Raw genomic sequence first — 12534 nt, forward strand, 5'->3', positions numbered from 1 at the left:
CTTCTCCCTTTAGAATTGCATTGGGGAACGAAGGTAGATCTTTGGTGTTCATTTTGCACTCGCTTACCTTCAAAGATTCCCTCTTTCAATATTATGCAAAACTATACAGCAAGAAATATAAAAGTTGAGTATCATGCCTCAATATCGCACTTGGCTGAGCGGATGGGCTCGCAGGGCATCTCTGCGGCATGATATTCGACGGGGGCGTGATCCGTTCCTCATAATTACACCTCCTACTCCAGCATCTGCTGAAGGGAGAAGAGAGAGGGAGTTCCTTCGAGTCATTCTTCATGATTAATGCAGGTGTGCCTGAGAGGCCTTTAGGGAACGACCGGAGAATAATTACTGCAAAGTATAAAGATGTGAGCGTGCCTCCGCTCTCTCCCCTCTTCTGACACCCTCCAAACTACACCACCCGCCAAAGAGCAATTAGACTAGAGAAGGCCATGTAGAGGATCTATCATTTAGGCTGCCTGTAGCAAGAGAAGATGGGAGTAAAGGGGAATTTGTGGATCTATAATTGGAGCAATTTCAAAGCTGAATCACACCCAAAAGGCTTGGGTTGAAAAAACGGGAGCCTCTGTTCCTGGTAAAGAGAATGTGCCTCCTTCCAGTATGAGATTGTGACTTGCCTGGCCAACTTTGCCATTTATTTATTTATAATTGTGTTTTGGAACCTGTTGTGTGTCGATTACTATAGCGTAAACTATATTTTAAATATCCTTAAGACATTAGTTACACCCCAATTCAGAAGCTGCGTCCTTCGAAGGCCGATTGTGTCACATCAGCATGACGATGAAGTCAGCATGATGTCACATTTAGTTTATATTTCACTTTTCAATGGTTAATACATGTTTTCAGATATCTAAAGTGTTTTTATTTAGATTTCATTTTAGTTTTTGATAACCATAATTACACAGAACGTATATTCATAGAAAAACAAATGTACCACTTTCCTCTCCATTATGTTGGATGTAGTGCAGATTTGATGATTAGATTTAAAGGAACACTCCACCTAAGAAACAGTTGGCCAGTGGCTCGGACCATGGAGAGACTTACATCATGATTAAAGGAACACTCCACCGTTTTTATAAATAAGGCTTATTCAGCTTCTTTCCCATACATTTAGATATGTGGGCAAATGCATTTTTGTCTCAGTATATGCATTGTTTTAGTTTGGCAGGGTTGCAACTAGCTTAGCTTAGCATAATGAATATAATCCTATGTTGCCAGCTAGCATGTCCCAAGTAAAAGTGATCCAAAAAACCCCAACCCTCACCTAATTACTTCTTGTGGTCTGCGTATTCACAACTAGTACAAATAGCGATGCAGATTAAGACTAGGAGATTTCTTAGGCAAATATTGACTTTATTATGGGGAACATAGGATGCCATTAATTATGCTAAACTAAGCTAGCGACGACCCTGCCAAACTACACTGTAAAAAATGTTTAATTGTTTTTTGTTGGTTTAACTTAAAAAAGTAAGTAACCTGGTTGCCTTAAAGTTTTGAGTTGATACAATGAAGGAAATTTGTTTAATAAATAGAAATTCAAAATATTATTGTATCTGAACCACATAAAAAAAATTATAAATCATGAAAAAAAAAATCATCACTATGGCATGTTTAACTGCGTCATCAGAAATAAAAAACACACAATTACCCAATATGCTTACAAAATCTTTTAATAATATTTTAATAAAGGTTGTTGAATCTCAAAAAATGTTCATTGTATTAACTCAAAATTTTAATTTCAATAAACTAAATTTTAAGGCAGTCAGGTAACTTTTTTTCTAAATAATTTTTTACAGTGTAAAACAATGCATGCACTGAGACAAAAATACATTTGCCCACATATCTAAATGTAGGAAAGAAGTGTAATAAGCCCTATTTCTAAAAACAGTGGAGTGTTCCTTTAATCATGATGTAAGTCTCTCCATGGTCCGAGCCACTGCCAGCTGTTTCTTAGTATTTTGACAGAACAATCATATTTTGTGCTGATGCCATATGTTGTCTTCTGCAGAAAGGTCACCGTCTGTAAAGCTCAACAGCGGTGAGAATGAGTGGTATGCAGAGGTCTTTCCACTCCTCTGGCCTGCAGCTGTGCTCCTCACACACCCGTGATCTCTAAAGGTGATTTACAGGTCACACTTTAGCTGAGACAAACTATCATTGTTTGAGAAGCAAGGGAATTGTTCATTTTTTTGCAATCAAACAATAATCTGCAGACCCACTGCAGCACCATGCAAGACCCCCTGTTGATCATCTGTGTTACTTTCCATAAAAAGTCATGGTAATTAGTTACATTTTATATAGAACAGCACAATAATGTAGTTTTTTTTAAAAGATTTGGTGTGCTCTTTGAATGACATGGATTTGAATTCTGTCCTGACTGCTCTTCCTCTTTTATTTGTGCTTCTCGTCTTCCTTGTGCAACTCCAAATCAGTAACATTTCACCTTAACGCAGCAGAAGCCAAAATAGAAACTGGTTCAGGGAGAATGTACAATGTTAACACTAACTCCCAGGGTGGACAGTAGTCACTCTGGAATTAAATCCTTTCTCATTCTTGCTGAGAGAGTTGTTCCCTTTTGCACAGATCGGTGCTGAATAACAACAGCATCTCGGCTGCATATAGTAGCTGCCACTTCACTCTTGCCTCATACACACCGGTACAATCAAGTGAAGGCTAGCTTCAAGTGAATGGTGCTTGGCAGAGCTTGAAAGACATGTTTCAGACCATCTGGACAGGTGATGAAATGTGTGGTTCTGATCAGGATCAGTCGAACATGCCAGTCTTCTGATCATGGTTTTTAGCAGTTTTTCATACAACCCTTGGAAGCGATTTTATATCAATTTGCACTTACTCCCAAACAGTGTACTTTAAAAGTGCAATAGTGTTAATAATATAAAAAGTATAAAAATAATTACAACTGTAGGAAATTCAAAATGTCTGACTTCCTGCTGCGTTTAGGACTTTGCTCTAAGAGTCTTTTTTGTAGGTATTGGCGTATTACACATATGTACACGTACACGTTGAGGTGGTGCTATCGAGCTATTTTGCCACACCCAATTCTGAAACTCATATCAGATGTAACTTTTCGCCAGTTCTGCCACGTGTGCAAAGTTTCGTGAGTTTTTGAGCATGTTTAGGCCCTCAACAATGTGATTCATTTCGGAGAAGAAGAAGAACAATAAATGGAGCAATTCCAAGAGCCTCCTCGTACCTTGGTGCTCGGGACCTAATTATGTTCTATTGTTACTTTTATGGAAAGTAAAACGTTAAAGTTGGTGTGAAACAAGTTGCAACAAGTTTCTTCCCTACTCTGACATGTATCCGACTGAAACAGCTTCTCGAACAAGAAAAATGCATCGATAAATCATTCATTCATATTACTGCAATATTCCATTAAAAGATTTTAAATCATGGTGACTTTTGTGTTACTTCTTCTCACCATAAGTGGATTGAGACTCTCTTTTGTGGCTTGTGGGTACATTGGAAGTGTGTGATTTATTTGTTTATTTTAATTAAAAATGTATTTACTTTGTCCAACAAATGTGATAGTACATTGAAAAATTATTTTGTCACTGGTAAGCATGAAAAAATTATACCCCTCATGCTGACACACAGCAGCTGTTGTCCACCTCAAAGGCTCAAAAAAGCCTGGCAAGCCAGACCCACATCAAGATGTTGGGAACTCACCATTGACAGGGCTCAATCCGAGGGGCGGATAAACGGTTGTCTTTCATATTCCCTCTGCACCCAATAGGGTAGCGCTACAACCAACCAGAGCAACGAACAAAGGTGACGTAGTCAGAGCGAGAGTCCTTTTTTTAAAGAATGATTTCAGTGCCATCTTTGTTCTTTTCTCAACGGAAAGCTTAACTCCAAGTCTTCCAGAGTCGCGGTCAAAGCCGAATCGAAAGACCGCCGTTCTCCGGCAGCAGCAGCAGCAGCAGCAGCCAGCATTTTTGTTTTCAAGTAGCAAGGAATTCACACAGAAACGCCGCAACTCTGTCGTCATTAAGTTAAGCCCGCCCACTGACTCTTTACATGATGTGATTGACCTGACTAGAGTTTGGATTTTCAAGCTCGCATGCCAACGCAGTGTTGCTAGAGGACCCTGGCTCTAAATTACATTTGCTGCCACTAGGGTACGTCCCTTAAAAAGGGACATTTCCAATTGTATTTGTCAATATTTTTTGTATATATATTTAAAATTATACTAGCATTATATCTACTAATATTATAATGTCAATCTAACTTCCTAGTGTTACTTTACTCATAACTTAAAAAAGTAATTGATATAAGGCAAGTAACAGCCAACTCTGCTCTCAAATATTTACAGTAACTAAAAAAAAGGCTTTTAGAGATTATTAAAAATATGTGCCGATTGACTTATTTAACCCAGCTCTCCTCTATAAAACTTGAATGAGGTGTGTATTTGGAAAGAGTAGATTTGCTCTTGATAAGAAAGCTTTCCTTTTGATAATTCACATGGCCATTATAGAGTAGCACATTGTGTGCGTGTGTGTGTGTTTGTTAGAGAGAGAGAGAGAAATGGAATGTTTGTGTGATGGCGAGTGATATTCGCCAGCTGCCGACATAGTGCTACATCCAATAAAATTAAGAAAGCAGCACACACACACAGAGAGACAAAAGTGTACAACTTAAGGTTTAAAACTGTGCAGACTTCCTTTTGCTCACATTCTCAGTAAATGCGGTGTGTGTGGGGTGGGGGGTAATGTATGTGAATGTGTTTGGATTTTGTTCTGTTTCTAACTGGTGAGATTTCCTAAAGAACCCATTCAAATTTTCTTGGTTTTGCCAAGAAGGCTCGGTGATTTATCCAAGATAATTTCATCATTGAAGGTCATAATTTGTGTTTATGTGAATAAATAATAGGTCCCACTGACTAATACTTTTGTACGTGTTCTCATGTGTCTTATGTATTCAAACTATTTATTTGTATTTTTCATAACAGGTGTTTATAAACTGTGTTTTGTTTGTAATTTGTTTTTCATAATGTGTATGTGTGTTGTGTGCATATATTAAATTAAATTAAATTAATTATTTTTTTTATTTCCTATGCACAAAATTTTTAGCTTGGCATTCCTTTCTATTATGTCGACCATGGTTGACAGAAAAAGAAAATGTTTTGATAACAAATCTTGAAAATTATACCAAAAAATGTATTTTGTCAAATTAACTTGGATTTATGTGGTTTAGATAACAGTATTTTGAGTTTCTGTTGATTCTCCTTCATGAAATAAAAATGTTAAGCCAACCAGGTAACCTTACTGTAAGTTAAGCCAACAATATTATTTTACAGCGTGTATTGTTTTTTGTTTTTCAAATGTTCTAAACATTTGGCTATTAAAAACGTTGATGATTCATGATTTCTTTGTGAAAACGTTTGCACACAGTGAGTAAGTCCTAAGTCTTTAGAAGGGAGTTTAGATGTGCAAGAACTACATATTTTCTGGCTTCTTGTTGAAATCTAAATTGTAGCTTTTAAGGTTTATTACAATATTGTGACATTTTGACAAGTTTTCTTCCCATAAAATGAGCGATATCTCCTGTAATCCCTGCACCAGATAAGAAAGGAAAAAGCTTGTTTTCCTGTAGCTGTCATTTCCTCCTGTAATGAATGTCTACCTGTCAAATGTGCCACTGTCTGTGTCTCTTTGTGCATGCAGTGATGTACGAGGCTTCTAGTTTTATGTCAAAGACAAGTGTAAAAGCTTTATTTGATGCAAAGACACAGTCTTTGTAAAAGAACATTTCCCATGCACTCAACTGCATGTCTTTACTGCCCCCTGTAGGTGACCTGGTGTCTCGTGCCATGCATCAACTTCAGCCTCTGCACATCAAGAACCCCAGCAATGGAACGCCCGTACACGAGAACCGCACCGGCACCGTGCACTGGGAACCGGAAGCCCTCTATACGCTCTGCTACTTCATGCACTGTCCTCAGATGGAGTGGGAAAACCCTAATGTTGAGCCCTCAAAGATTACCCTGCATACTGAGAGGTATACAAGGCATTAGAACCATGTGTCACAATAATAGAGGGATCTAATGCTTGAATTGTGGTGTTTGCTAATGCAAGCCCTTTATTTATATATACCGGTGTAAAAAGTGCTTTACACAGAAAAAGGGAATTACAATAATAACAAAATAAATTTAAGTTAAATTAAAACTGTTATAAAAGGAATTAACCTAGATATAAAGATAATACAGTTATGAAAGGAATTAAAAGAGTAAAAAGATGAAACATATATAGACATATATGCTTTTTTTAATGATCCCTCTTATATTGTTAAAATTATTCAAATTTTTACAGATTCAGAAAGGGGTGTGTAAACTTTTAAACAAGTCTGTATATTGTGTCAGTTATCAGCAACTAATCCTTATACCCTACTGATATATATTGTGGCATCTAGACCAATATGTACAGCAAAAAAAAATGTTTTTTAAATTGGCAGATGATAAAAATCATGGATTTTTTAAGCAGTGACCTGTGTCTTATCTAGGGACCAGAGTATCATATAGGCTTTTGCAGCCACCCAAAACACCCTAGCAACTGCATAAAAAACCTCTGCAATTTTATACAGCATCAGGTGACCTGGTACATGATGGTGGCAACATTTTCTTCAAATGACCTCTACTTCCCTGCTATATGTCTTTTTCTGTTCGTCAATGTATGCCCAAGGGTATTTCAGTCTCCACGGGGTTACTTTGAAACGCATTGACAGAGTCAAGGCACGGGAAAGCCAAGGAGAATGTGATTTAGACTTAATCTTGTATTCCCAGATGCAATGTTTTAGCACAATAAAGATACAGTAGACTCCTTTTGGAGGAGAGCGTTAATTGATTGTTATGAAGTTATGTTCTGCATCCGTTGCGCATTGATAAATCCATCAGGACATCTCTTCACAGGCTGCCCCACATCACTCAGATGTGATAAAAGCCCCCCTTCCAAAGACCCTGTGGGACGCCCTTGCAATGCTCGACAGAATCGGCAAGCTTTCTGCTTCCCCAGAGAGGGTCTGCTCTATTTTATTCATTTCTTTGTTGGCCTCTCACAGAAGAATGAGAGTGGAGGAAGAAAGAGAGTGAAAGATAAGAGAATGACAGAAAAAAATAAAATAGATTGTAGGTGAGGACAGGAATAATGAATAGAGATGGAGAAAGAAAACAAGAGATCAGTCTGGAGATGTTCAGGGTTATGGCTTCAGATTGCAGATTTCATTCCAGTGGACTTTTGTGCGATGTGCTCAGTGACATTTTATCAACCTTTCAACATTTCTTCAGAAGAAGAAAAATACACCAAGGGCAAGAACAGTCATATCCACACTGTAATTATCACCCCAATTTAGCCAAAATACTGTACTGCATAATTACCAACATGAAATACACTGAAAGATCTGGGAAATATACTTTCTGGAAATGTCTAACCTAGATCTTGTAAACAGTTGCTTAAAAGTTTATTTTAGTTATCGTTCTCAGTTTGCCTAAAGCTCTGTTGTCATTTGTGGAAGTAAGTAAGGTTAGGTGTGTTGATCATTTTAAGATTATCGACAAACACTTTTTAAATATTTCACATAGGCCTATTATTAGTTAATAATGAGTAAAAAAAAAAAATTCATATAAATATGGGATTATAATAGCTTCTTGACAAAAAATATTTTATTTAAAAAAAAAAAAAATATATATATATATATATATATATATAATATTATTTTTATTATAAAATGTAAATTAAAAAAATATATATATTATATATTATTATTATTATAAAATGTAAATAAAAAAAAAAATAAAAAAAAAAATATATATATATATATATATATATATATATATATACACATTTTATTTACATTTCATACTTAAAAACACTGTAAAAAATGTTGGTTTTTGTTGGTTTAACTTTAAAAAGTAAGTAACCTGTGTCACGTCACAGACAAGGGAAAAGGGTGCGAGGACTCAAGTGCAGAAAATGATAATTTATTATAAAATAAAACATAAACTCAAAACAAAACCCACGAGGGGGAAAAACACATAATAGAATAATATAAATACAAACTTAAACAAACCAACAGAATCACGGGGAGGACGGAAGACGCAGACATTACACAAGGATCCAACACAGACTGACAAACACAAGGAGCTTATAAGGGGAAGAAATCAAGAGGGAACAGGTGGGAGAAATCAACACTAATCAGATAACAAGGGGGAGGGATCAGACAATGACAGAAGCACAAAGGCCATACTGACAAACCCACATGTGCACACAAGACAGGACAGGCATGTGACATTACCCCCTCCTTAAGGAGCGGCTACCAGACGCTCCACTAGGGACGGGCGGGACAGACCAGGGCGGGACGGGAGGGACAGACCAGGGCGGGACGGGAGGGACAGACCAGGGCGGGACGGGAGGGACAGACCAGGGCGGGACGGGAGGGACAGACCAGGGGGGCACGGGAGGGACAGACCAGGGGGGCACGGGAGGGACAGACCAGGGGGGCACGGGAGGGACAGACCAGGGGGGCACGGGAGGGACAGACCAGGGGGGCACGGGAGGGACAGACCAGGGCGGCACGGGAGGGACAGACCAGGGCGGCACGGGAGGGACAGACCAGGGCGGGACAGGGGAAACAAACAAGGAAGGAACAGACAAGGGAGGGGTCAACAAGGGAAACATGGGGAAAACAAAAAGTTCAGGAGGCCATGGTGGCACACAAAGTTCGAATGACCAGGGCGGCCCGCCGAAGTCGGGAGGCCCACCGAGTTCAGGTGGCCGGGGCGGCCCGCAGAGTTCAGGCGGCCAGGGCGGCCCGCAGAGTTCAGGCGGCCAGGGCGGCATGGGTAGAGCAGGGCGCCAGGGAGGCGCGGTGAGAGCAGGACTCCTGGGTGGTGCGGTCAGTGCAGGGAGCGCCAGGGAGGTGCGGTGAGAGCAGGACGCCTCAGCGGCGCGGTGAGAGCAGGACGCCTCAGAGTCCCACGGAGAGCAGGACGCCTCAGCGGCGCACGGAGAGCAGGACGCCTCAGCGGCGCACGGAGAGCAGGACGCCTCAGCGGCGCACGGAGAGCAGGACGCCTCAGCGGCGCACGGAGAGCAGGACGCCTCAGCGGCGCACGGAGAGCAGGACGCCTCAGCGGCGCACGGAGAGCAGGACGCCTCAGCGGCGCACGGAGAGCAGGACGCCTCAGCGGCGCACGGAGAGCAGGACGCCTCAGCGGCGCACGGAGAGCAGGACGCCTCAGCGGCGCACGGAGAGCAGGACGCCTCAGCGGCGCACGGAGAGCAGGACGCCTCAGCGGCGCAGGGAGAGCAGCGCGCCTCAGCGGCGCAGGCAGGGCGTTGGGGAAACTTCTCCAGTCCAGCAGTATCCACCGGCACTGGGACCGCCGGAATACGATCTGCTGGCATTGGGACCACCGGAACATGATCTGCCGGAACTGGGACCACCGGAACACGATCCACCGGCACAGGGACCACCGGAACACGATCCACCGGAACTGAGACCACCGGCACACGATCCACCGGAACTGGGACCACCGGAACTGCCTCCGGGGCTTCGGATAAAGCCCTGTGCTCCTTCCACGCATGCAGGACTGCCACCACAAAGCATCCCATCACAGCCCTCCAGGCCGTTTCCGGACTCGGGACCACCGGAACACGATCCACCGGCACAGGGACCACCGGAACACGATCCACCGGCACAGGGACCACCGGAACACGATCCACCGGAAAAGGGGCCACCGGAACACGATCCACCGGCTCAGGGACCACCGGAGCACGATCCACCGGCACAGGGACCACCGGAGCACGATCCACCGGCACAGGCACCACCGGAACATGATCCACCGGCACAGGGACCACCGGCGCACGATCCGCCGGTACTGGGACCACCGGAATACGATCCGCCAGCATAGGGACCACCGGAATACGATCCGCCGGCAAAGAGACCACCGGAATCCGATCCACCGGTACTGGGACCCCTGGAATCGGGACCACCGGAGCAGGTACGGAGGGAGCCTTTCTCCTCCTCCTCCGTTTCGGGACCACCGGAGCAGGGACCACCGGAACACGATCCACCGGCACAGGGACCACCGGAGCACGATCCGCCGGAACACGCACCATGGAAGGACTGGGGCCCAGGCAGTAGACAAATTTCCAGAACCCCAGACTCCCCATCCTGTCCATCACCCCTGGAGAGAGGGGCATGTCGAGGCAGAGGTTAAAAGTCTCCTTCCACTCTGCCTCGTTGAGCCCAAAATGTTCGACCTCCTTGAGGAACAGTCCTGCAAACTCTTGTACATCCGACCCCTGTTGCCGGATGTACTTCGAGTTTAGGTGCCGCATCACTCGTAGTCTCTTCCCAAACTCCATGAGGGAAAAAAAAAAGGGAAAAACAAACAACAAAAAAAACAAGTCCTGCTGAGTCCTCAGATGGTTGGATCCTTCTGTCACGTCACAGACAAGGGAAAAGGGTGCGAGGACTCAAGTGCAGAAAATGATAATTTATTATAAAATAAAACATAAACTCAAAACAAAACCCACGAGGGGGAAAAACACATAATAGAATAATATAAATACAAACTTAAACAAACCAACAGAATCACGGGGAGGACGGAAGACGCAGACATTACACAAGGATCCAACACAGACTGACAAACACAAGGAGCTTATAAGGGGAAGAAATCAAGAGGGAACAGGTGGGAGAAATCAACACTAATCAGATAACAAGGGGGAGGGATCAGACAATGACAGAAGCACAAAGGCCATACTGACAAACCCACATGTGCACACAAGACAGGACAGGCATGTGACAACCTGGTTGCCTTAAAATTTTGAGTTTATTGAATTTAAATATTTTAGTTGATAGAATGAAGGAAATTGGTTTAATAAATAGAAACTCAAAATATTATTGTCTCTGAACCACATAACATTTTTGATAAATCATGAAAATAGCACTATTTGGCATGTTTCACTGCGTCATCACAAATAAAACACACAATTACCCAATATGCTTACACAATCTTTTAATAATATTTTAATAAAGGTTGTCGAATCTCAAAAAATGTTCATTGTAACTCAAATTTTTAATTTCAATGAACTCAAAATTTTAAGGCAACCAGGTAACTTTTTTCTTAATATTTTTATAAATTGAAGGAAATGATTTTGTCAAAAAAAATTGTTGAGAAGCTTTTCTAAGGCTTACATTTCTATGTATATATATATATATATATATATATATATATATATATATATATATATATATATATATATATATATATATAGGCATTGTGGTTGGTAAGAGAAAAAATAACAAAAAATAACAAAAAATAAATATAATTTTGATTTTTTTTTTTTTTTAATGGGGATTTTCCTTCTATTTATAGGAAAGATATTTATTTTTTAAAAGTGTGCATTTTATTCTTGTACTTCTTCTTAGATCAAAGTACCAAGTTGCCATAAATCAATGGAATATTTCTCTGCAAAATATTTTTGAAGACGTCGACATTTTTCAAGAGACCCTGAAGTTGAGACCATTTGGATAGGGAAACTCCCTTCCTCTGGTCAATGCGAAGTTGTCAGAATCCAGTCTCTATTTTCCAGCCAGATGTGGCTTCACTTTCAAACTCCAGACTGGAATGAGAACCACGTCCTTTTCCTACAAACATTTCTTCGAAGGGAGGGGAACAGAGAAGCACGTTATTCAGGCAGAAGAGAAACAGAGAAGGGCTTGCGGTTTGTTTTGGCGAAACTGAGATTCCTGGCAGGCTTTCTTGCGGTGGGTAGGTGTCCTGGGAGGAAGAGTGTGGATTGTTCAAACCTAGTTGTTAGATGCAGGTCACAGAAGGCACAATTAGATGAAGCTAGAGGGTCCAAGATTGAGCTTGATGGTTTTGTTCCCAATATTTCTAGGGTCAAATGCCTCCTGTTTATTTATTCCAAGTGTGTATACTAACAGCTAGAAATTAGTTTTCTCTAATTTCTATATTTGGAATATGATAACATATGAAATGATGTCATGTTTTTTCCCACACACTGCATGCATCAGAGGGGTGTGTGCAACAACTTTGACACAAAGACGAACAGATAATATTGTGTAGGTGGACAAAAACGGTCATTGTTTTTTTGTTTTTTCGATCTTGAAAGCCATAAAGTAAGACCATTTCAACAAATTGTGTGCATTTTTCATAAAGTCATATTATATAGCTGTTCCTTCTTTTTAATGTTGTTCCACAACAACCTGGCTAGACTTGGTTAAAACCGCAGTGAAATAAGCTGGATATGCTCATCGGAAAAGCTTGAAGCAAATTTTCAACACACAAAGTATTTCATCTTTGTGATGAAATGATTGTGTCAAAAGTAACATTTGTACCAAAAGTAATGATTTCCCCATGTTCCTCAACCTGTGCCTTGTAAAGAATAGTTTTGAATCATAAATATGTAAAAGTGTTGTTTGGCAGTGTAATGAAAGCACATTTGGAGCCGTTTAATTGTATTTTTTTGCATCCAG

The 12534-nt window shown here is 41.1% G+C and overlaps 1 protein-coding gene across 3 annotated transcripts in view; it reads left to right on the forward strand.

The window, feature by feature from the left end:
• The window catches only part of btbd11a (BTB (POZ) domain containing 11a), a 159081-nt gene that overhangs the window by 122843 nt on the left and 23704 nt on the right, over positions 1-12534 (forward strand). For all 3 annotated transcript variants that reach the window (XM_067427535.1, XM_067427536.1, XM_067427537.1), the window contains exon 3: positions 5826-6033. In XM_067427535.1, coding sequence (XP_067283636.1) covers positions 5826-6033 — 208 coding nt within the window. The remainder of the gene's footprint in view (positions 1-5825; positions 6034-12534) is intronic.

The sequence above is a fragment of the Pseudorasbora parva genome, chromosome 20 (genome assembly GCF_024679245.1).
Source record: "Pseudorasbora parva isolate DD20220531a chromosome 20, ASM2467924v1, whole genome shotgun sequence".
NCBI classification, from domain to species: domain Eukaryota; kingdom Metazoa; phylum Chordata; class Actinopteri; order Cypriniformes; family Gobionidae; genus Pseudorasbora; species Pseudorasbora parva.